Source organism: Dromiciops gliroides, chromosome 5 (assembly GCF_019393635.1).
Source record: "Dromiciops gliroides isolate mDroGli1 chromosome 5, mDroGli1.pri, whole genome shotgun sequence".
Taxonomy (NCBI): Eukaryota; Metazoa; Chordata; class Mammalia; order Microbiotheria; family Microbiotheriidae; genus Dromiciops; species Dromiciops gliroides.
The window spans coordinates 293,716,656-293,742,017 of NC_057865.1; the positions used below are offsets into that span (position 1 = coordinate 293,716,656).

The following is a 25,362-nucleotide window of genomic DNA, read 5'->3' on the forward strand; positions in this document are numbered from 1 at the left end:
GGCGTGGCCGAAGGGGCCCTCCCCGGCCGCCAGGCCCAGCTCTCCAAGGTGGGGCCTGGGGACCCCTTTGAACGCACCCGTCACCTCCTCCTCCGGCTGCTGCTCCCCCGCCCTCGGTCCCGGCTTTGCGCAGCCAGAGGAGGTCTGGCCAGTCCCTGGGCCCCCAAGCCCGAGCCCCGAGCCCTCCAGGCCACAGAGGGCCCCCGGGCCCGAACCCCCTCCCTCCCAGCTCCCCTACCGTGCTCAGCTGGCTCCCCATGGCGCCGCCCAACACAGGATGCCCGCTACCCTACTCCGTTCGGTTCCGATCGCCCGACCCGTGCCTGCCTGCGGGAGCTAGCAGTCCAGCCTGGGAAGCCGCACCCCCTCCCGCCCCTGGCCCCGCCTTCGAGGAGGGCGGGCCGAGCCAGCCCTAAAGGATGGCCAAGGGTCCGGGTGACACCTAGGGCGAGGGGAGCAGCAGGCTGGGAGGGCCCGGACCCACCGACAGACGAGTCCCGCTTCTCGGGGTACCCCGCCCGGGTCTCAGCTTCCCCATCTGCCGAATGGGAGAGTCTGCCCAACAAAGGTGGGTACCTTCGATGTCTGTCACCTAGGCAGGCAGTTAAGTCAAGTCAACAAGCACTTATTTAGCGCCTACTATGTGTTGTCTAAGCGCCACTGGGAAAAAGACGGCTCCCACGCAGGGGGTGGAATGGGGGAGGGGAGAGACAACACTCGTATCTAACCGAGGACACTTTCTACCAGGGGGCCGGTATCCCCACCTGTCCACAGATATGAAGGTTCTAAATGAACACTTGGGGTGTAAACAAAGGGAGGGGGCAGAGGCACTAAGAACTGGAGAGGGCGAGAAAAAGCCCCAGGAGGTGGAGGCGCAGAACTGGCACTGAGCTTGGAAGGAAGCCAAGGGAGTCCAAAGGTGGAGATCCCCAGAGGCCCAGTTTAGGAGGTTCAGCCTTCTGGTCTGAACTGAAGAGTGTGTGAAGGGAGAAAAGCTGGGCGGAGCCCCCCAAGGCATGGATTTGTACTGGACCCTAGGGAGCCCAAGAGCACCTTGAGTGAGAGAGTGAGAGACAAGCCGGCTTTACAAATCTCAGTTTGACCGAGTCAGGCAGGCGCAGAGAAGAGAGACTGACACTGGAAGAGGAGGTGGCTGCAGTAGTCCAGGCCAGGGCTTCAACTGTTCCACTCACAACCCACCCCAGGCATATAGATATATACCACAGGTACATATAAATTTTTACTGAGCGTATGGGGTCTTGACCCACAGTTTAAGAAGCTTTGTTCTAGGCCAGAGCTGAGGAGCCTATCTAGGCTGCTGGCTGTCAACAGAGACAAGGGGAAGGATGGGAGAGATCCTGAGGAAGCAGGATTGGCATCTTCCTGGATGTGGGGGATGAAGGAAGGGGCTAAAGCAAGTCTGGGAAGTCCAGGTCCTGAACTTGGGTGACTAGAACAAAGGTGGTGCCTTAGAAAGAAGCAAATCAAGAAAAGGGGTGCGATCCCCAAGCAAGAGCTGGGAAGGCCCTCAGGGAGGGTCTCATCCAAACCCTTCTTTTTTCAGAGGAGAGACGGGAAACTGTGATCTTTGCTCCAGGACTGTTCTTGGGAAATGTACTAATCCATCCATCCTTCCTTCCTTGCAATCAGGGTTAAGTGACATGCCCAGGGCCACACAGCTAGGAAATGTCTGAGGTCAAATTTGAATTCCTGACTCCAGGGTGGATGCTCTATCCAGTAACTCATATTTCTTTTTTTTTTAATTATTTATTTTATTTTTTCTAATTACATGTAAAGATAATTTTCAACATTCATTTTTGTAAGATTTTGAGTTCCAAATTTTTCTCCCTCCCTCCCTTCCCTCCTCACTCCCAAAGCCAGAAATCAATCTGATATAGGTTATACAGTACAATCATGTTAAACATATTTTCACATTAGTCATGTTGTGTGAGAAGAATCAGAACAAAAGGAGAGAACCATAAGAAAGAAAAAAAGAAAGTGAAAATAGTTTGCTTTGATCTGCATTCAGACTCCAATAGTTCTTTTTCTGGATGTGGAGAGCATTTTCTTTCTTTTTTTTTTTTTTAGTGAGGCAATTGGGGTTAAGTGACTCACCCAGGGTCACACAGCTAGTAAGTGTTAAGTGTCTGAGGCCAGATTTGAACTCAGGTCCTCCTGGTGCTCTATCCACTGCGCCATCTAGCTGCCCCGTGGAGAGCATTTTCTGTCATGAGTCTTTTGGAATTGTCTTGGATCATTGTGTTACTGAGAAGAGCTAAGTCTATCGATGTTGATCATTGCACAATGTTGCTGTTACTGTGTCCAATGTTCTCCTGGTTCTGCTCAATTCACTCAGCATCAGTTCATGTAAATCTTTCCAGGTTTCTCTGAACTCTTCCTGCTCATCATTTCTTATACCATAATAGTATTCCATGACATTCATATACCACAACAAATAGATGGGCATCCCCTCCATTTCCAATTCTTTGCCACCACAAAAGCTGCTATAAATATTTTTGTACACGTCAGTCCTTTCCCCATTTTTATGATCTCTTTGAGATACAGACCAACCCATGTTTCTAAAGCACTTTCAGGGCAATGGGCTACAGTGGTGAGAGTTCTGGCTTGAGAATGGAAGGTGTGGGTTTGAATCCTGCCTCTAACTCACTAGCTGTGTGACCTTGGGCAAGTCCCCTTATTCTCTTTGAGCCTCTGTTTCCTAAAAAGAGGATCAGACTAGATGTTTTCCATGGTGCCTGCCAGCTCTAAATTCTCTGATCCCTCAGAACCGTGAGTACCATTATACACATTTCACAGATCAGGAAACATGAGCCTCAGACAAGTTGTTTGCTAAGACTGAGTTCATTACACACTCCTTTGCCCCGACTGAGCGAATGGGAGATGTTACTTCTCTCCAGACTCAGTGTCTCCAGTGCCTGGGGCTATGCTGGTAAATGCTTAACAACCAGCTCACTGGATTAAGTTTAATAAGCTTTGTAAGCATTTTCTCCATCACTTTCTTAAGTCTGGACAATCGACAAAAACATAAAGCAAGCTCAGATTTGTAGCATTTGCTCATTTCGGAGGCACTCCTGCTCACACTGAACAGTTGTTAACAATCAGCACAGTATTTCAGAGCTGCTCTGACTGGGCCCTGGGGTCATAGACTCAGAGCTGGAAGGAATCCTAGAGTTCATCTAGTCCAAGCCCCTGATGCTGTGGATGAGGAAACTGAGGTTTTAAACTTGCTTCTCTTATGCCAAGGTTCTTTCCATCACCTGGAGTTAAGTGACTTGCCCAGGGTCACACAGCTAGTAAGTGTTAAGTGTCTGAGGCCAGATTTGAACATCCAGGGCCGGTGCTTTATCCACTGCGCCACCTAGCTGCCCCTCAAGGCAGGTTTTAAACTTGCTTCTCTTATGCCAAGGTTCTTTCCATCACCTGGAGTTAAGTGACTTGCCCAGGGTCACACAGTCCTTGTCTGAGGCTGGATTTGAACTCATATTCCAGGGCCGGTGCTGGCATCTATTTTCCTTAATGCAGCCTCAGTTTACATATGCTTTCTTGCCTGCCTTCTAACCCTGCTGACTTATATTGAAACTTCTCCAGGTCTTCTTCATATCAACTGCTTTCAAACCATCCCTCCCACAAAGCTGTCCCTAAGGTGTGAGCTGCCCAGTTGTTGGGGGGGGGGAGGGAGAGTGAGTAGGTATGCTTAGGGAGTAAGGGCCCCAAGAGTAGAGCCCAGGAGGTACTTAGGATGTGTTAAGTACCTTAGGAATCTCTCCAGATAAGAGGGACCCAGGGTGTCTCTGGGAGTGTCAGTGGCCCAGGGAATGTGTGCTTTGGAGGGGAAGGGAGGGGAGACTAAGATGTGTCTAGATGATGGTGAGGAGGCCCCTGGGAGTGTAAAAGGCCCAGAGCTTTTCTAGGGGTGTTTGGGACTCAGGATGTCTCTCCGTGTGGGGGCCTAGGTTTTCCCCAGCAAGTGAGGAACCTCAGGGTATTAGAGGAGATGCACCATAAAGAACTTTGAACTTGGCATTACAGGTTGTGAGCAACCTACTTGACCTTGGTCACATCCTTGGACCTCAATTTCCTCTTCTGTGAAGTGAGACGGTTGGACTAAATCTGTGATATGATGAGCCTACCCCCTAGTCTGCATGGGCTCCAAGCCACTCCCTGTTTCTCCGGATGAGGCTGAAGTTCTCCCCTTGCAGTCAATCAGGGTTTGGGTGAGAGTTACACAGCCTGCCCATCAGTCACCAGCCCAGATTTCAGTTGGTGGTTTGGGTGACTCTTGTTCATCACTGCAAGGAAACAGAGACAGTCCCATAGAACAGTCCTATAGAGCTTTCAAACCAACCCTGGTCCTTGTGCCAGGAAAAAACCATGAGGAGCTGGTGATGTCCTCCTGCTCACAGACTATCAGAGCTTCAAGGGGCCTCACAGGCTAGAGAGGTTGGAGCCATGAGGCACCGGGGAAGCCAACCCTTATTTTACGCACGAGGAAACTGAGGCCCAGAAATGTGCGGTGACATCACTACAATTCATAGATCTGGAGCAAATATTATTAAACACGAACTTTCCCCAACAATCTGTTTGAACAATTGTGCTTCCATAGAATTGGCTTCCTTGGTAATGCCGTGTATTTAGAAATGTGCTTCTGGGAAGAGTCCAAAGGCATCTGCAAGTTACCAAAGGAATCCAAGACACACAAAAATCTACAAGGGAGTGTAGAGGCCTCTTAAACTCACTCTGCAGAGGCCCTCTCCTTTTACAGGAGGGGGAAACAACTACTGAGAAGCCACACCGGTAGGAAATATGAAAGCCAGGGTTTGAACTTAGGTTCTTGCTCCTTCCTAAGACTGTGATGCTTTTGACCAAAAACCCCTTCTATGACTTTCCAATATGTAGACATGTTGCTTCCACTTGATGGGGAGCTCACTATCTCTCAAGGCAGCTCATTCTACTTGGGGCTGTGGCCAAGCAGAGCCAAGTGTATACTGACTCCCAATCCTTTCCTTCTGGAGCCCTGCCCTCTTTTACCACCTAGGACTGGGCACAGTCTCCAAGTTGGGCCCCCCTTTTCCTAGGCTTCTTCCAAGCCTCTTAGGGTTGATGATTTTTTTTTTAAGGCAATGGGGTTAAGTCACAAAACTAGTGTTTGAGGCTAGATTTGAACTCAGGTCCTTCTGACTCTAGGACTGGTGCTCTATCCAACCTAGCTGCTCCTCCAAGCTTCCTAGAGTAAACCCACATGGCCCAGCCCAGCTTTCTCAGAGGAAGGTAGGAAACAGACCAATGGAGAGAGGGAGGCAGCCCATCCCAGACGGAGCCACACCAGGAAGACTCACGTGGAAGGTGCAGATGGCAACTAGGTCAGGCAGGAAAGAACATGGACTTCCTGTGGCACTTAAAGGGAAAGAGAAAAACCCAGAACTACAGTGGAGCGCACCTGGGCAACAATGCAAGGCAGCTGGGAACCTGGGGCTGAGAAGTGGCAGTGGGCGCCATCTCCTGGAGAGAACAACCTGGATTGATTCTTGGGAAGTTGAAAAGCTCTTCAAACTGGAGCTAGAGGGACCTCACAGGACATGTGACTCTGTTTTGACAGAGGAGGAAACTGAGGCCCAAGGTCGCCCAGGTGTTGGGTGAAAGAAGCAAGATGACTACTGCTGGGACCTCCTTTCCTAGCATCATGCTCTGCCTCTGATTTGCAGAACTCAAGCATAAGCCTTTGCATTTCTCTCTTCTTGTATCTCATCTAATTCATTTCAGCCCAATGTCCTAGCGCTCTTTGCATCCTGACTCTACGATGGGGAGCTCTCCAGACCACTCAGGTGTCATCTGCAGAGGGGCGGAGCATACTCTCTATGCCTTTATCTCAGCTGGGCACCGATCCCTGGGGTTCTCCATGGGAGACTTCCCTCAAAGTTAAGTCTGAACCATTGACCAGTCTCTGCTGTCCTGGGGCAAGTCCTTGTTAAAGCCTGTTTCTGGGAGAAATGCTGGGTCAGGCATCCATAGAGAAGCTGCCCAAACCGAACCTGAACCCTGGAAGTTCAGAGAGCTGCTTTCTGGAGATTTTAGGCCACTGGGTTATGCTACACTTGCTTAGGGTGTTGGGGAAGGAGAAAGTCGGCTCATGGTTCTATTGGTTTAACCTTGGCTTAGAACCAGGGGTCTGGCTATGGGTCCCAGAGTGGGCATGTTTATAAAGTTTCATTTTATGCTTTCATTTAGCCTGCCCCTCCCCCCAAACACACACACACACACACACACACACGAAACTGAGACCTTGAGAAGAAAGGTGCACCTTGGTCTATACACAGTAGTTCCTATGGAAATACTGAATGGAAAAAATGAAGGAAGTGATTTGTCTGAATTTGTACATTAATGACAAAACAGACTAGAATGCAGGTTTTCTAATTCTTGGTCTAATGCTTTTTCTACTGCCAATTCTTTTTTATTGCCAGCCTTTTATTTTACAGATGGGGAAACTGAGGCCCCATAGGGAGGGCATTGTGGCCTTAGGATCATGGATCTAAAGCTGTAAGGGTCTGAGTTACTGACAAGGGTACAGAGAAAGGCAAAACCTTGGTCTCTGACCTCTAGAGAAAATACTCGCCAGTGACTCGGTTTCTATAGAGTCTATGCCGTGTAAAAGGAAGGGGTCTTCCAGGGCAGACACTAGCAGGGCACGGGGAATGGCCTCCAGCTGAAGGTGGGATCTGAGCTGAATCTTGAAGGAAGCCAGGGAAAGCAGAGGGAGAGGCGAGGAGGAAGAACACCAGGGGCACAGAGCACTCTGCCAAGCAGAGGAGTCTTGACGCAGAGCGCCATATCCCAGGTGCGATCAGAAGGCTTCTGTCAGGGGCAGCTAGTTGGCGCAGTGGATAGAGCACCGGCCTGGAGTCAGGAGGACCTGAGTTCAAATCTGGCCTCAGACATCCTGTCACTGGATGCGAGTTAGTGAAGGAAAGCACAATGTAAGGAGCCCCCAAAGTTGGGATGGGCTTTAAGGGCCAAACCCAGCAGATCTGAGCTTCTCTCCAAAGACTAGAAGAACAAGGAATCAGGAAAAGGAAAATGGAACGGTAGCCTCTCATGCCCTTTTCCCTCTAACTCCTATGATCCTGCAGGGCTGCCTCAACCACCAGCACAGGGAACGATGTACAAACAGCTGACTGGTAGCTGATACTTGAACCCAGAACCCAGAGGCTCTTCTGACTCCGGAGGTGAGGGATGGGTGGAGAGAGAAATTTAAGTAGTTCCCACTACCACCCTATTGACACTCATTTATCCTATCAATCCATCAATAAGCATTTATTCAACTGTCAATCATATGTTTGCTTTTGTTTGTTTGTTTGTTTGGGTTTTTTTGCGAGGCAGTGAGGGTTAAGTGACTTGCCCAGGGTCACACAGCTAGTGTCAAGTGTCTGAGGCTGGATTTGAACTCAGGTCCTCCTGAATCCAGGGCCAGTGCTTTAACCACTGCGCCACCTAGCTGCCCAATAAGCATTTATTAACCTCCTACTGAATTCTAGTAACTAGGTTAGTCTCTGGACATCTGCAGACAAAAGTGAAAAATTCCTTGCCCTCAAGGAAGGTACCATGGGGAAGTTGGGGATGGGTTGAAGATAAGTGGACATATGCAAATTAGATGTAAAATAGTTCAAAAAATGAATGGGGGCAGGGAGAGCACTAACAGCTGGGTGATCAGGAGAGGCTTCATGGAGGAGGCGATTCAGCTGAGCCTTGAGGGAAAACTAGGTGTTGTAAGAGGAATGGGTAAAAAAAAAAAAAAAAAGAAGCAGGGGTAAGAAGGCAAGGCATTCCAGGCAAAGGTGCAGAGAGAGGTGTTATAGCATATAATAGCTGTAACACTGTGTGTTGGTGGCTAGGGGGCGCTGTGGATACAGCCCTGGAGAGAAGCGTTCCAGCTGGGGTTTGTGTTCTTCTGCCTGCCCTGGACCAGAATGTCCTAGACTCACGTGCCCTTTCAATACTTAGGTTCCCTGGCCCCCGGTGTGTTTCTCTTCTTACATCAGCAGGGTGGTAACTGGTAGGGAGAGACGCCTCTTTGCCGCTTCTTTTCCTTTGTCGTTTAATTAAATGTATTTTGCTTTGAATAAATGTGTCTCCTGGTTGATATGTGAAAATCAGTGGGGGCTCAGGAGCAGCAGAGCTGACTAGATAGATGCTGACACCGCATGTGCCTTGCTGCATCCTAGGGAAGCAGGTGTGGCCCCAGGTGCATAGTGAAAGTAAGTTTTATTACCTCACCTAGATAGTAGGAGCTGCTAGAGGGAGCCCCTCGGGATTCTTGACTGGACCACCCAACATCCTTGAGTATCACCTCCCACCCGATGCCTCCACATTCAGTTCAGAGCCCTACCCCTGTAGCCTTCCTAAGTACGAATTAGTCAAGGGACACCAGCCCAGGGTGGGCCACTTGGAAAACCTGCTCGTGGGACTGGGCCTTCAGACACAGGATCCCCAGGGAGGAGCTCTACAATGCCCTCTACATTGTCTAGCTGTGGATTAGGGATGTTTGCTTTCATCCATACAGGAAACAGGCTGTTTTAGGAGGCACTGAGTTTCCGTTTTTTCCAGATGTCCAAGCAGAGACTCAAGGCTCATTTGTCAGGAATGCTGTGGAGGGGATCACTGCACAGGGAGCAGCGGTTAAAGCAGATTCACCTCCATCCCACTGGCATTTCTTAGGCACCTACACTGTACCCTACACACAAAGAAACAGGACAAGCACAGCAGCCCAAGCTCCGGTCTTGTTGGGAGCAATGAAGGGTCCACTTGTCTGAAAGGGCCTTCCCGATCCCTGGTCCTGACCTCTATCGGTCCCTTCTCGGTGACTTTGAAGGCCCCTTCTAGCTTCCCTGGCTGGTCTGGCGGCTCCTTCAGCCCTGGTGGGGGGAGAGCCTCTTTAAAAAAAAAAAAAAACAACATCTCAGGAAAACCTTGCCTAACTTCATGGAGAGAGGATGGGCCTCTGCCAGCAAGGGAAACAGTGGGACTTTGCTCCTGACCCTGAGCTTCCCGGACTGCCAGAGACCTCATTGCAGTCTCGATGCTCTGTGACCCATCTGGGGTTTTCTTGGCAGAGATACTAGAACGGTTTGTCTTTGCCTTCTCCACAGCATTTTACAAACCAGGAAACCGGGCTGTTGTTGTTCATCCTTCATTTTTTAAGACCATCGACATCACAAGTGACTGATGACTTGCTGTGAATTGGATTTAAGTGAGACAGAGTTAAGTTTGCTCACAGCTAGTGAGTATGAGTGTCTGAAGTCAGGTTTGAACTCTGGTCTTCCCGACTCCAAGTCCAACGCTCTCTCTCCCTGCATCACCTAGCTGCCCATTCTACCTCTTAGGCTGCAATTATAGATGCTATTAGGTTGTAAATTCAGGTGGGAAGGGGGTTGTAAGATCTACTGTCTAATTCAATTTTTGGATCACCCCTACCACTCACCACAGAACTGCCCACAGGCAGACCGATAATGTCAGTACATCAGAAGATAATAAAGATGGGATACAGTGGATAAAGCACCGGCCTTGGATTCAGGAGGACCTGAGTTCAAATCTGACCTCAGACACTTGACACTTACTAGCTGTGTGACCCTGGGCAAGTCACTTAACCCCCTTTGCCCCGAAAAAAAAAAAAGATAATAAAGATCTTAGGCTCAGTCCTGGAATACAGTTTAGAGATCATCTAGTTCAATGGTTGTCCAAGTTTGTTGTTCTATGAACTCCTTTCAATAAAATATATATATAGCATGAAGCCCCAGGGCATTAATGTGCTATTCGTAATATTTGTGCATTCCTTAAGTGCTTACAATAACTATAGTGATCATTCCCCTCCGAGCACCAAATTAAAATGTATATTATATAGTTAAAGTTATAAAATACAGTACTTGATTCTACCTATAATTATGAAGACTTTAAATACAAAATTATAAAACTATAATTATAAAACAATTGTGAACATTTTATATGGGACATTTTGTAAGAATTAAAAGAAGCAATCCAGGAAGACCTCATGCTTATTAACTATAAGATTTCCTATTAAATTCATTTTTACAAATTGTGTTAAATATGGATAAAGCACCGGCCCTGGATTCAGGAGGACCTGAGTTCAAATCCAGCCTCAGACACTTAACACTTACCAGCTGTGTGACCCTGGGCAAGTCACTTAACCCTCATTGCCCCCCCAAAAAAACCCCAAAACAAAAAAACCAAACGAATTGTGTTGAATATCGACATTTTTCTTTCTTTTCCTTTCTTTCTTTTTTTGGGGGTGAGCTGAATGGTTTTTGGTTTTTGGGTTTTTTGCGGGGCAGTGGGGGTTAAATGACTTGCCCAGGGTCACACAGCTAGTAAGTGTCAAGTATCTGAGGCCAGATTTGAACTCAGGTACTCCTGAATCCAGGGCTGGTGCTTTATTCACTACGCCACCCAGCTGCCCCCTATGCACTGAATGTTAACATTTTTAATGAAATAAGTTAGAACTTGGAAAATTCTAACTGGTATAATCATATCTAAGTTTTATTTCAATGTTAGTTTTTTTTATTGGACAAAGTTTTGTGATATTTAGCTCATTGCCAGCCAGTCTTAAATCCAATTGTGCTTTGAGTTTATTCCTGTATTTTGATTTAAAACAAGTATAATTGAAAATGTTCCCTTGCACAAGTACAGGGTGGAGAATACTGGGAGAATTTTACAAGCTCTTTTGCAGAGAGATGGAAATTCATCTTTTATTTTTGGCTATCCAACCAATTGACACAAAGAATAGCTGGTTTCCATATACAATATTTACTTTTCTACTAGCTAATGACAAGTGATATATTAAATGATATGGTTAAAGTTCAATGACTATGGCTTTGTTTTTAAACAATGTCCTATAGAAACTAACCTTTGTAAGGAACAATCTCATCACACATGACTTTCCCTTCTTCCACACTGCTCTCTCACAGAAACTCTACTGAGGGACTGAGCAGGGTGAGGGGCTGATGGCTCTGCCTCAGTGGAGTGTCTTGGGCACCAAATGGAATGAGGAATGGAAAGGGCCGTATAAATGCCCTTGCTAATGAAAATTGAGAACAGCGGTGCCTCTGTTATTAGTAGTAATTAATAATAGTGATGAATACAGATGGATCAGAAATTAAGGTGGCCTTGCAGAGAAAGACAGGCACTGAAATGAAGGGGGGCAGGATGGAGGGGGAAGGGCGTCCTTGAGTCTGCAGACCCTCCCTCCCTCCCTCCCTTCCTTCCTTCCTTCCTTCCTTCCTTCCTTCCTTCCTTCCTTCCTTCCTTCCTTCCTTCCTTCCTTCCTTCCTTCCTTCCTTCCTTCCTCCCTTCCTCCCTTCCTCCCTTCCTCCCTTCCTCCCTTCCTCCCTTCCTCCCTTCCTCCCTTCTTTCCTTCCTGATATCCTTTTTCCTTTCCCCACTGCCTGATCCCGTAAGTCTAAGTCCTTGCCACAGTGCCGTTCACTGCCCACTCCCCAGGGTGGGAAATAGTTTGTAGAGGACACAGCCAGAAAAATGACCTGGTGCTTTCTAGCAGACGCCCCCTTCCCCACCCCTTTCCATCTCTCTCCACTGCAGCCCGGGACCGGTGCTGCTCCCCCTGGCTGGGCTTTCCGTCCTTACCTGCTGTGGGGCTTGGGGGAGTCGGCGGACGGACGGGGCACGAAGGGATTGGCCTTTGGTCTCGTTCTATCGCTTTTGATTGGACCTCGTGGGGTGCGGGCGGGCCAGCTCAGTGGCCTCAGGTAATCGGCTCCTTGGGTGGGATTTGGTTGGGTTCAGTCAGGTTTCCCTTCCGGCCAGCATGGCGAGCGGGTAAGAGAGCCTAGGACCAGGGGCAATGGCAAGGGCATGGGCAATGCCAGGGCCTCCTCCCGGCTTCCCTTACACCAGGGCTTCTTAAACTGGGGGGTCGGGAACAATCTGGCAACAGTAAAAGGTTATGTCGGGGCAGCTAGATGGCGCAGTGGATAAAGCACCCGCCCTGGATTCAGGAATAACTCAGTTCAAATCTGACCTCGGACACTTGACACTTACTAGCTGTGTGACCCTGGGCAAGTCACTTAACCCCCATTGCCCTGCAAGCAAAAACTAAAAAAAAAAAAAAGATTATGTCTACCTAAAATAGATAGATATATACCTTTACACCGGGGGTCGCGTCAAAATTTCTGGGACGAAAAGGGGTCTCTAGTGGAAAAAGTTTAAGAAACCCTGCCCTAGGCCAGCCAGATCAGAGCCCCCTTGCATGCCTCTCCCAGGGCCCCTCCCACCTCCAGAGTCCAGCTCCCTGCCAACCCCCCCCCTCTGGTCAGCCTCTTGCTAACCTCCCACAAAACCCCTTGTCAAACCTCTCTTCAGCCCTCTAACTAGCTTCCAGGGACCCCCTTCTATCCCCGAGCTCTCTCTGGGGCTCCCCTCAAGGCTCTCTCCCCACCTCTCTCTCTATGCCCCTTCATTCCCCCCAAAGCCTCCTCTTTCTCCCTCATCCTCACCTCCAGCTCCTCCCCCAGTTGTCCTTTGGGACCCTCAGAGGAAAGAGGGTGCCCTGGGTTCGACTTTGGAAGGTAAGACTCTGACCTCACTTTTCCTCTGGTAGAGAGCTCCCAGAGGACAGCGACGTCCATTTTTGTCTGTGTCCCCATTCCCCTAGCCTGGACTTTTGTAAGTGCTCGATAAATGCTTGTTGACTGACTTCGCGGGGGATACAAAGATCCTCTTGGGTCCTGGTCTCAGACCTCAGGCTTCAGAGTGAGCCCTTCTTGAACCTGTTTGACTCAGCATCTAAGAAAAGGGAATCAGCATCTAAGCTGGGAGGGGCCTTTGAACAAGGAAGGTCAGGGCTGGGATGGATCTTAGGACCTAGAAAGGTCAGAGCTAGGAGGGAACCTAGAACAGGGGGAGGTCAGGGCTGGGAGGGAGCTTAGAACAGGGAAGGTCAGGGCTGGGAATGACCTTAGAACAGGGTAGATCAGGGTTGGGAGGGAGCCTAGAACAGGGAAGGTCAGAGCTGGGAAGGGCCTTAGAACAGGGAAGGTCAGAGCTAGGAGAAACCTTAGAACAAGAATGTCAGAGCTGGAGGGGCCTTAGAACAGGGGAAGTCAGAGCTGGGAGGGCCTTAGAACAGGGAAGGTCAGAGATGGGAAGGGTCTTAGAACAGGGAAGGTCAGAACTGGGAGGGGCCTGAGAAGCAGAAAGGTCAGGGCTGGGAGGGGTCTTAGAACATGGAATGTCAGAGATGGGAGGGTCTTAGAATAGGGGAGGTCAGAACTGGGAGGGAGCTTAGAACAGGGAATGACAGAGCTGGGAGGAAGCTGGGAGTATTTATCTCAAGCCCTTCATTTTCCAGATGAGCAGGAAACAGTCCCAGGGATGTGACCTGTTCCTGGGCCCCTTGGGTATTCGTGGGGGACCCTTGCCTGATGCCCATTTTCTGGCATCCCACCACGTTCCCCAAGCTCAGGTTTCCCTCAGCCCCTTCCTTCCTTCCTTCCAGCCACAGTAGGAGGCAGGTTACATTCTGCATGGGCCCCCCTGCTGTTGCAGGGGAGCTTGGGTCGTTTGGGATTCTGTAGCCTCGGTCCTCAGAGGCCATCGCGTACAGCTCCTTCATTTTTGGGTGACTTGACCAGAGTCACGTGGTATCTGAGGCAGGAGATTTGGCCAAAGGCAAGGGATCTGATTCCTTCTTTGTAAAATGAGGGAGGCTGACCCAGAGGACCTCCAAGGCCTCATTTATGCCTCTCCTGTAAAAGGAAAGGGCTTCAGAACTTCAGTCCAAGGTCCCTTCCAGCAGGGAGTCTCATGAGCCTGGAAGCCCTGAGAAGGGGCAAGGGATCCTCTTGCTTTCATCACTTCCTCCTTTGCCCAACACTGGGAATCCTGAACTCCAGTTCTAGTCCTACTGTGTGACCTTGGTGCTGTATTTACTCTCCACATCTTGTTTTGTTTCGTTTTTTGGTTTTTGCAGGCAATGGGGGGTTAAGTGACTTGCCCAGGGTCACACAGCTAGTAAGTGTCAAGTGTCTGAGGCCGGATTTGAACTCAGGTACTCCTGAATCCAGGGCTGGTGCTTTAACCACTGCACCATCTAGCTGCCCCCTGTATTTACTCTCAATGAAACCTGGGAGGAATCTTTGTTAACTCTTCCCCACTCCCACCCACCCCCCCCACCTCCTAGGGGAAAGACTGGAGCATTTTGGAAGTCATTGGCCCCATTCAAGCACAGTGGAAGGGAAGGGAGCATGAATTTATAGAGCACCTGCTAATGTGCCAGGCACAAATTATCTCATTTGATCCTTACAACAGCCCTGAAAGATAGGTGCTAGTATCATCCCTATTTTAAGGGGAGGAAACTGAGGCAGGCAGAGATTAGAGTGACTTGCCCAGGGTCACACAGTCTGTACTTGTCTGAAGCTAGATTTGAAATCAAGTCTTCGCCTTAATCTCATCAGAGTGGCCTCATGGAGGGAATAACATTCTCACCCAATTGGGAGAAATAATCTATTTAACCCTACAGGAAAATAGGAGGGGAAGAGGATAAGGAAGGAAGGGTGAAAAAAGGGAGAGCAGAGCAGGGGAGGGGACAGTCAGAAGGAAAACTCTTTTGGGGAGGAATAGGTTAAAAGAAGATAGAAAATAGAGTAAATGTCATAGGAAGGGAATAGGATGGAGGGAAATAGCTATGATGATTGATTATAATGGCAAAACGTATGGTAGATACTCTGCTGGGCTACTGTGAAGAAAATTCTCTGTCAAGTTCAACGTGCTATATGAAAATTATGATGAACAGGATACTATCAGAAAAACCTGGAAAGACCCACAGAAACTGAAGCAGAGAGAAATGTACTGTCTACAAAATAACAGCATTAGTGTAAGAGGATTTGCTAAGAAGCCTGGGGTTATTTTCAGCAAGGCAATGATCCAATATAACTCTGAAGAACTTCTGAAAATTACAGTCCATCTACAGAGAAAAAACTGTTGGTATCTGAAAACAGACTGGAAACACATTTTAAAAATTGTTTTTCCTCTTTGACAATTTCTTAATCTGAAGAGTTTTTTTTTACTATTTTCTCTCACAACCTAGCTATTGTGGGAATGTTTTCCATGATCACTCATGTATAACTTGTTTTTAATTGCTTGAGTTCTTATGGGTGGGGGGTGGGAATGGAGGGAGGAAGAGAAGTTGGAACACAAAGTTTTAAAAAATTTATGGATAAAAAAAATCTATTAAAAAAAAGAAATCAAGTCTTCCTAACTCTAGGCTCAGCTCTCTATCCACTGTGCTCCTTGATGCCTAAACATAGGGAGACAGTATTACTTTATTATGAATAAATGTCATAATTATTTGCTATAAAATAAAAATTCAGGCTTCAGAGATATCAGAAAGAAGCTAGTCTAACTTATTTTACAGAAAAGGAAAGAGAGACCCAGAAAAATAAAGTAAATTATTAATATTGTGCCCATTTTAGCTAGGGGGGAAACTGAGGCACATAAAGATTAGGTGTCATGGAGGGGGTGTTGTGGCTGGAGCATTGAACACAGAGTTAGAAAAACAGAGTGCCAGCCTCATCCACCTATGTGTCTTTATTCCCCTGTCCAGGTCAGCTTCTAGAAGGAGCCTGTGCATTTCCTCTGAGCCTCAGCTACTCGGGAAGTCATCTCTCTAGTCTGAACTCATTTTACAAATGGGTCCCAGAGAGGCTGATCAGTGACTAGCCCTAGGTCATTGTAAGTGGCAGAGCCAAGATTCGAACCCAGCTCCCCTGACTCCAAACCCACCCTTCCAGCCAGCAGAGTCACAGGAGAGCCCTACGCCCTGCCTTGAATGCTTGATCTACAAAGATCTGCTTCTGTGTTTCCCTGTAGGCTGGTTTTAAATCATGAACTTTCAAAACTTTTCAACCAACTATGGGATGCTGATGTTAACCGCTTTGGGCCTGGCAGAGATTATGCCATCTCCCTGCAGGTGGGTGCTCCTAGCAGTTGGTGGTATTCTGGAGGGGGATAGCTGGTGGGGGGGAGAGGGTAATCCCAGAGGGATTCTCCCACATGTTGCTTGGGCTCCCCAAATGAACAACTACTAAAGGTTCAGGAGGTTCTGTGGGTCAGAACGTTTCAAACTAGAGACCGAGCCCCCACTAGTTCATTCACTTTCTTTCTTTTTTTTTTAGTGAGGCAATTGGGGTTAAGTGACTTGCCCAGGGTCACACAGCTAGTAAGTGTTAAGTGTCTGAGACCGGATTTGAACTCAGGTCCAGGGCCAGTACTCTATCCACTGCACCACCTAGCTGTCCCCTATTCACTTTCAATAGTCAGCCAACTGATACAATTACCCCAAAGCAAAGACATTTCCTGAAATGAACAAAAGTAACAAACTGTTCCTTCCATAAACCTAGTGCACATCCTTACACAAATAACTGCAGTGTAATTGGGAAGAGAGTGGGTGGAGGAACTACCTCTAAAAGGTGCTGTCAGTGCCCTCGAAATTATCTGCCAAAGGGCAAAGTTTTAGCTGCTCCACCTTGGCATAGGATCTATGTTTGTAGTCAGCAGGCAGATCTCTTCCCAGAGCTTCTGCCCATCAATATGATTCTCTTTTTTTTGGCGAGGCAATTGGGGTTAAGTGACTTGCCCAGGGTCACACAGCTAGTAAGTGTTAAGTGTCTGAGGCCGGATTTGAACTCAGGTCCTCCTGACTCCAGGGCTGGTGCTCTGTCCACTGCGCTACCTAGCTGCCCCCAGTATTATTCTCTTGAAGAAGACATGTCTTCAGTTCCTTCAGGTCATAGGATCAGACACTATTTAGAACTTCAAAGGACATCAAAAATCATCTCTTCTTACATGGAAGAAAGTCGCCCATTGAAGAAGGTAGGAAGGTGTGTAGGTGTATAGTAGACCAGAACAGGGAGAGGGCAATATAATCAGATGTCCTGAACTTCAAAGGAAAGAGATGAAGGGGAAGAGCCTGGAAGCCCCTACCAGCTCCTTCTCCTGGCCCTGCGCATGGGTAAAAAGGAGCTGCCAGCTTTGGAGAGGTATAGTGTCCTCAAGGAAAACCAAATGCCAGTTTGGGCCAGGAGTTCAAAGGAGAAGAAGAGGATGAGATGGAAAGTGAAAGTGACTCTGCTGACACCCGCAATGGGACCCAGTGGAAGGGGAGCAGGGAGGTGGGTGGGGGTGGAATTGATGGCATATTCAGGGGAAGGGGTCCTGCAGGTAGAACATCCCCCCTGCTCCTCTATGAAACCGTCCAGTGCATTCGGCTACAGGGAGGGGCCTGGGCCAGGGCCAACTGCACGAGCTCCTAGACAGAAAGCCCGGGGTCACCCAGGCATCACTTATTTTCTCTTCTCTGTGTGCTTCCTCCCCTCCTAGGGGAAGGCAGACTTTGTCCCCCAAGGTGTCCACAGAACCATCGACCATGCTTCTCAGGCTCTCTTCCTCTGGGTGAATGAGGGCCGGTTGCAAAGCACCAAGACCTTTGCAGGTAAGAGTCACTTCCCTACCTGGCGGGCTGCACTTCAAGCTTACCTAGCATGGTCCCTGAGCACTGGACACATCACCAGGCCTATGCTTGCAGTCTTCTTCCTTGGAAGGCCCTGTCAGGGCTTATACTCCACTGACAGGATATTCAAGAGCCTCCATCAGAGTATCCTCATTGTGTGTGTGTGTGTGTGTGTGTGTGTGTGCGTGTATGTATGTGTATATATATATATTCTTTCTCTCTCTTCTCTCTTTCTTTCTCAACCTATTTAATCTTTGTTTTTGGTTTTTTGCAGGGCAATGAGGGTTAAGTGACTTGCCCAGGGTCACAAAGCTAGTTAAGTGTCAAGTGTCTGAGGCCGAATTTGAACTCAGGTCCTCCTGAATCCAGGGTCGGTGCTTTATCCACTACACCACCTAGCTGCCCCTCAACCTATTTAATCTTGACCAACTGGTATCTCCTAAATTATGACCAGACTTGAAGAGGTTTTCCACACACCACCTTGCTGGCCCGGGGCATATAGAAGCTTTAAGTTTTTGAAATGCTTTCAATCTGTTATCTCATTCATCTCCATGACTAAAGGGGTCATGGGTCCTCCTTTTATAGCTAGAAAAATGGAGTTCAAATGGAAGTAACTGGTCAGGTGCTTTTAATTTGTCTTCCAAAAGTCCTTTCATGTTCCCCTCACAATGCCCCTGGGAAGGCCTTTTTGTCCTCAGTGCACAGAGGAAGAACCTAAGGCTCAGACAGGGAGGTCCGTCCCAGGCCTCACAGCAGCTCAGGGCTGGGGGGCCAAGAGGGGATGCTGGCAATTTCCCCCATTGCTTACTGAGGGGCTCCTTGCCTTGCCCTCTTTGCTCCAGCAAGGTGGTCTCTGGGCTTCTTTTGGCAGCTTTTATCTCCCTTTTGGATAACTACGAGACGTCAACGGGCGTAGCAGAAGTTGTGACGCCAGAGGAGGAATCGGAAAACAACCAATTCTTGGACGCCCTCTTGGAGACGGAGGTGATGAAGGTGAGGCCAAGGCCTGGCTTGGGCAGCAGAGGCCTATGCCTTTCCCACCCCAACTCAGTTCTTCCCTTTGAGTAAAGTTGTGTTCATTTATTCAAACTTGTATTAAAGAGCTCAGAGTTGAGGCATCCAGGTGGTACCAAACATCAAGTACTCACCTGGAACCAAGAAAACACAGATTCAAATTCTGCTTCAGATATTTCCTAGCTGTGTGATCCCTGGGCAAGTCTCCTAACCTCTCTTGGCTTCAATTTATTTGTCTGTAAAACTGGGATAATAATAACTAGCACTTATTATCAAATTATTTCAATTTATGTGATAATTTATAATTAAATTATTTAAATGGGGATAATAACTAGCATTTATTAAATTATCATAATTTGTTACATTATCGCTTACAATTAAATATTTAAGTGGGGACAATAGCCAGCATGGGTTATCAAATTATTATAATTCATAATTAAATTAAATAGAGGTAATTATAATATCACCTGCTTCACAGGGTTGTGAGGACCAAATGAAATAATATTTGTGAGTGCCCTATAAACCATGAAATGTTCTACAAATGCTTGTCATTGTTATTATGATCATCGAGCACTGAGGGACTTGGGAAAGCGAGATGAGACCAAGTCGTTGCCTGCCTTTGAGGAGTTTAGAATTTTTCTGAGCTAGAAGGGGCCTTAGAGCCCAGAAGTTCTGATCCCTTCATTCTCTAGATGGGATTTGCTCAAGTTCACCTCCCTGTTACATGTGAGAAGCATGATTCACACTCAGATCTCTCCAGAACCCTGGTAGATAGGAGTATAACTGTGTTCTGCAGGTAGGGCCACAGCAGCCCTGAAATGAATCCAGCCTATGAACAGAGAGTGTGGCCCTGAGAAGGAGCCCAGGGGCAGGTTGGTACTGAAGGGGACAGAGGCAGTACAATGTAGCAGAAAGAGAGCTTGATTTGAAATCAGAGGACCTGGATTCAAATCCTGCCTCGAACCCTTTCTAGTGGTGTAATCTGGGGCATGTCACACTCAGTCTCCTTCTCTGAGACGAGCAGCTCTAAATTGTGACCCTAAGTCTGGGCTGGGCTTTCCACCTCTTTCTACAGGTTACTGACCGCTAGGACCTACTGTTACCTTGTGACCTACCCTGGGGAATGCCCTGGGAGCCAAGGTCTCAGGCATGGGGCAGCTTTGAGGCTGGGAGGGAGTTGGGAGAGATGGTACCCATAGACCACCTCTACCTGCTTCAAAATGACAACAGCTCCGGTTTTTAAAATGCCAAAGGGCTCACCAAGCCCCATCCTCACATGACATATTGCTATCCCCACTGAGCAGATGAGGCCCAGAGTACCTCATTGGAAGTTCCGGCCGCTCCAAAGCAAGTCCTCTGTTCTCTCGCTTTGCCGAGCTGCCTCCGAGGGGCTTATGTCATGGGACTCAGTGACTGGAAGAGTAGCTCACCCCCAACCCCTTCCTCTCCTCTCTTCCAGCTCACCCATCGGTATCTGGTGCAGAAAAACTGGTCCAAGCCCAGCCTGACGGATTTCAAGGCCCAACTCTACAGAATCTGGTTCCAGCTGTATACCCGGGAGGGCCACCAAGGGTGTGTAGCCCATGGGAATCCGGGGGATCCCAAGCAAGGGCCCCAGCATGGAGTGGGTGAGGGGTCAGGAGAGACGTGGAGGCCAGTTCTCCCTTCCCTTCTCAGTCCCGAGTTCCCTTATCTGCCCGATGAGGGGGTTTGCCAAGATGGCCCCTGAGGGCAATCCCAGCCCAGTGCCAAGTAGTGGATGGTGCATTCTGCCTGGAGTCAGGAAGAGCTGAATTCAAATCCTGCCACAGACACTGGCTGTGTGACCCTGTGCAAGTCACTTAACCACTGCCTGTCTTGGTTTCCTCACCTTTAAGATGAAGGACGGTGGACTAGTTGGCCTCTGAGGTCTATTCCAGCTCTAATAGTCTAACGTGGGGAGGGTAGAGAGAAAGGGGAGTTCGGGTCCAACTCAGGGCATGCACGGTGGCAGGAGAGCGGCCCTTTCCAGCCAGGGGCTCTGGGACCTGGTTCCTGACAAGGCCAGCCTCGAAGGTGGCTCCCTCCCTGGTGAAAGGTCACTATGGGCTGATAATAATAAAGATGCTCACACTAAACAGCCTCATGGTGCTTGAAGGCTTATACGTTCTTTTTCCCAGAATCACTCTGTAAAGTCGGCAACTACACATATTTTACAGATGGAGAAACAGAGTCAGAGCTGTTAAAATGACATTCCCACCCTGGGTCATACAGCTAATAAGTATTAGAGCTGGGATGGAGAAGGGATGGGGAATACTGCTGCCACCCAGGGGTCATGGGGAGTCTCACCTGGGAGGAAGTAAGTAGACAAGTATTTATCAGGCAACTACTAGGTGCCAGTCACTGTGCCAAGCACTTTACAAATATGATCTCATTGGATCCTCACAACAACCCTGTGAAGTAGGTGCTATTATTATCCCCATTCTACAAATGAGGAAACTGAGGTAAGGAAAGGTGAAGTGACTTGGCACACCACCTAGCTCCTTGAAGTCATAGGTGTGGGCTGGGGAGCCCAGGAGTCTTACCTGTTCTCTGTTGATTCTCTAGGCCTGATTCTTGTGGTTTCGAGCATGTGTTTGTGGGAGAAACCCGGCGAGGCCAGGACATCCTGGGCTTCCATAACTGGGTCCAGTTCTACCTGCAGGAAAAGCGGGGAAATGTTGATTACAAGGGCTATGTGGCCAGGCGGCATAAGAGCCGGGTGAGTGGGCTGGGCAGGGGCCCCAGAGCTCGGAGGAGCAGGGTCTGGCTTCTTCCCTCCTCACCTTGTGATTCCCTCTTTCCTCTCTGTTTCCTCCTCTCCTCTCTCTTCTATCCTCCCTCCTTTCTCTTCCTTCATCTCCCTCTTTTTTCCTACGTCCTGATTTCCTCCTCTCCCTCCTCCTTCTTTTCCTCTTCCCTCTTCCCTCTCTCCCATCCTCTCCCTCCTCCTTCCCCTCTTCATCAGTATCCTCGCTCCCTGGAAGGAATAGACTCTCTATCAAGCTGGGTCCTCCCAAGGCTCAGCCTTCCATATCCCACCTCCCACATCCTGTTCTGCCTCCTTACCCTTCCCTGAGCTTCCTTCCAGATTTAGTTCAGGTGCCTCCTCCCATAGGATTGTGGGGAAGATCTAATGAGATAATGCTGTGAAGTACATTACCAACATTAGAGCCCTATAAAAAACATCAGCCTTCATGATGACGATGGTGGTGGTGATCATCCTCATCGTCGTTATGGCGTAACCTACGCTAGAAAGTAAACTCCTTGAAGGCAAGCCCAGTGTTGGGCACATAGCAGGTGCTTAGTAAATGCTGCTTGGATGGAATTGAAGGATTCCAACAGATGTTAAGCAGGATAGACGTTGCGAATCCAGTCTGTTGAGGCTGGTGTCTAGAAGCTTTGCCACGAGGCCGCCTTTGGCCTCCAGGGGTCGCCTTTCGTCCAGTTTTCTCCAGGCTCGGGTCTCCTATGCCTCCTGCCATCACACCCACCTACCTACCACCTATTTGGAGGCTGCTCCCACTGGCCCCAGGGAGGAGCTGAAATTGAGTCTCATTGTAGGATTGCAAAAGGGTCTCTCTCTCTCTCTCTCTCTCTCTCTGTGACCACTGAGCCTCCCAAGGTACTTTCAGATGCATTGTAAGCTTTGTCACTCACAGAACCTCTTTGATGGGAGCAACCAAAGGCAATTGTCTCCATTTTCCAGATGGGGCTGACTGAGGCTTGGAGAAACAAAGGGATTTGCCCCAAGTCACACTGCTAGGGATTGGTGTATCCCAGGCTGCCTGGGCTATGCTGCTTACTTACCTAACCTGTGGTGGAAACAGAGATTCTCATTGAATTCATTGTTGCTACTTGTTTCTAATGTTTCACTGACGCCTTTGTTTTTACATCAGTACTTCCCCAACACGTTCCCCACTGAGCTCTGCTTTGTGGTCACACTGGGTGGTCTATGGCGCCTCCCGATCCTTTGCCGTCCTGCCTCTTTGCCAAAAGGATGGCAGCATATTCTGTCATGTGTTCTACGACATGCAGACTGATCACTCCAAGTGTTTAATGACCATGTGTCAGGTCCGGTGCTGGAGATCATGGGGGAGGGGAAAGAAGAAGCCCTCGTCTCCATGCTGGGGGGCGATACGCAACAGAGAACTTCTTAAGAAAGTCTAGAAACCAGCAGCTGAGGGTGTTCAATGAGCAGGGGGAGGCTCCCTGAAGGAGGTGCTACCTGAGCTGGGTCTTAAAGGAACTATCCTCTTAGTGTCTTGGCATTGGGGATAACCTCCCCGCAAACTCAAACCCCCTTGCCCGCAAGGAGCTTACCTTCTACTGGGGAGGGGTGGGGGTAGAGAGGGACAAGAGCAACAAAGCCAAAGCAGCTGACATTTATATGGCTCTTAACCCCTCTGAGCCTCAGTTTCCCTACCTGCAAATTAAGGATGGAGGGATCTTAGAACCTTGCAATATCAGGACTGGGAGGGACTTCTAACGTTTTCTGTTCTTCTGCCCCAAGCCTGATGAAGATGACCAAGTATTGAACCTTCAGTTCAGCTGGAAGGGTTTGGTGAAACCTGTGGGCAGCACATTCCTGGGCGTGAGCCCCGAGTTCGAATTTGCACTCTTCACCATTGTATTCCTGCAGTCCCAGGAGAAGGTCACTCGAGTGCTGGTCCGCATTGAGGAATATGAACTACAGCTTGTGGTTTACCGCCACGGCCGCCACATTGGTTCTGCCTACCCCATCCTGCTCAGCAGCAGCAATGAGGACCTCTATTGAGATGGGACTGGGCCAGGGACTGGGGGTCCCAAACTGCAGGGATTATGAGGAACGTGTTCTTGGCAGAAGTCTTTGGTCATTTATTAGGATTAGAAGCTAAAGAGAGGCAAGGGCCATTGTCTGGTGAAGTGGAAACAGATCTCTATTGCTTGGGAATACAGTAGTCCTGGCTTCTGCTTTGTGCTTTGTGTCCCTTTGGACAAACTAGGGCTAATCTCCACCTGTAAAAATGAAAGATTGACTATTCTCAGATCTGAAAATGTCTGCTCTAAGGGCCCTCCCAGCTCTGACATGCCCTTTCCTTTTCCAAACACTAGTTGGCATAACTGGGATTTCTCCTACCTCATACAGAGCTCGCTTTCTGAAGTCAGCTTTGAGGTAATTCTTGCCAACTTTTCTGGGGAGAAAAACTTATTGGAGAATAGAGCTGAAAAGGCTCTAGTGGCCTCCTATTCAACCCCTTCATTTTCCCCTTTTCTTCTCTTTATTTACTTTACATATAAAATCACAAGAGCAATTGTGGGTAACTTAGCATAAAGACATGTTTTTTTCTTGTCAGACTTTAGAATCTGAGAGGGAATGGGGACAGCTAGGTGGCAGAGTGAATAGAGCACTGGCCCTAAAGTTGAGAGGACCTGAGTTCAAATCTCCCTCTGATATTTACTAGCTGCGTGACCCTGGGCAAGTCACTTAACCCCAATTGCCTTAAACATCCGGGGCCATCTCCAGTCATCCTGATCTATATCTTGCCACTGGACCCAGATGGCTCTGGAGGAGAGAGTGAGGTTGGTGACCTTGCACAGCCCTCCCTCACTCACTTCAATCCAATTCACTACAAGTTATGACATCACCCCAATGTCATGGTTTTCTTCTAGAACAAAGGACAAAAACAACAGCACCTGGGATCTTTCTCCATAAATAATGGAATAAAGGCCTTTTTTTTTCACTTTAATGGTATTTTACTTTTTCAGTTATGTGTAAAACTAGTTTTCAGCATTAATTTTGTTAAGATTTTGAGTTCCAGATTTTTCTCCCTCCCTCCCCCTTCCCAAGACAGCAAGCAATTTGCTGTAGGCTTTCATTTTAGAGTTGGAGGTAAGGTCCAGATTGGGCCTATGGCCAAGATCTCACAGGGAGTTACAGGTAAAGTCCGGCTCCCCAGATTCCCGGTCCAAGGCCCCTTTTCTAGCAGGAATCAAAGTCTATATAGGCCAATGTCCTCCAAGGACTAATTTCAGGTGAAGTTTTCAAGATGCTGTCCAAGGGCGTGCAGAAGCTGGATATTGTTTTTTTGTTTGTTTGTTTTTTTTTAATTTATTTGTGAGGCAATTGGGGTTAAGTGACTTGCCCAGGGTCACACAGCTGGTAAGTGTTAAGTGTCTGAGGCCGGATTTGAACTCAGGTACTCCTGACTCCAGGGCCGGTGCTCTATCCACTGTGCCATCTAGCTGCCCCAGAAGCTGGATATTGTAATTCTGAGCTCAAACAAAACAAAAAAGAGTGAGCCCTTCCATATGCAGTCAAATAGAAAAGGATCTTCCATGAAACTCGTGCATTTTGTTTTTCTTTTAATGTCTACAAAAAGTTCAACATGAGACTTTTTTTTTTTTTTTGCGGGGCAGTGAGGGTTAAGTGACTTGCCCAGGGTCACACAGCTAATAAGCGTCAAGTATCTGAGGCCGGATTTGAACTCAGGTCCTCCTGAATCCAGGGCCAGTGCTTATTCACTGCGCCACCTCGCTGCCCCCCAACATGAGACTTTCAAAGCTGTGCCAATGGTGCTTCCTTTTGTTTTCTTCTGTATATTAAAAAAAAAAAAGGCTTCAGTCATCCTCTTTTGGCAACTCTATTTCCTTTTCCTCCTCTCCACCCCCTGCAGTTGAAAAAGAAATGAAAAAAATACCCAAACCCAGGGAACATGAATATCAAACAAAACAAATTCCTCCACTGGCCCCGCCCAGAGATGCAGGTCTGCTTGTGCAGGTGTGGTCTGGCCCATTGA

General features: G+C 48.3%; 2 protein-coding genes across 2 annotated transcripts in view; one reads left to right on the forward strand and one right to left on the reverse strand.

The window, feature by feature from the left end:
* Positions 1-372, reverse strand: part of LOC122728181 (NADH-cytochrome b5 reductase 3) — a 37,118-nt gene extending 36,746 nt beyond the window's left edge. The window contains exon 1 of the mRNA XM_043966447.1: positions 239-372. Within this exon, the coding sequence (XP_043822382.1) occupies positions 239-259 (21 nt within the window). The 5' untranslated portion in view covers positions 260-372. The remainder of the gene's footprint in view (positions 1-238) is intronic.
* LOC122728180 (poly(U)-specific endoribonuclease-A-like) lies at positions 258-24,038 on the forward strand. The gene is given in 7 exon segments (XM_043966446.1): positions 258-568; positions 15,913-16,012; positions 17,422-17,533; positions 18,423-18,544; positions 20,025-20,137; positions 21,152-21,305; positions 23,097-24,038. Coding segments are annotated over 7 exon segments (1,176 nt in total). The 3' UTR covers positions 23,361-24,038.
* The last annotated feature ends 1,324 nt before the right edge of the window (positions 24,039-25,362 follow it).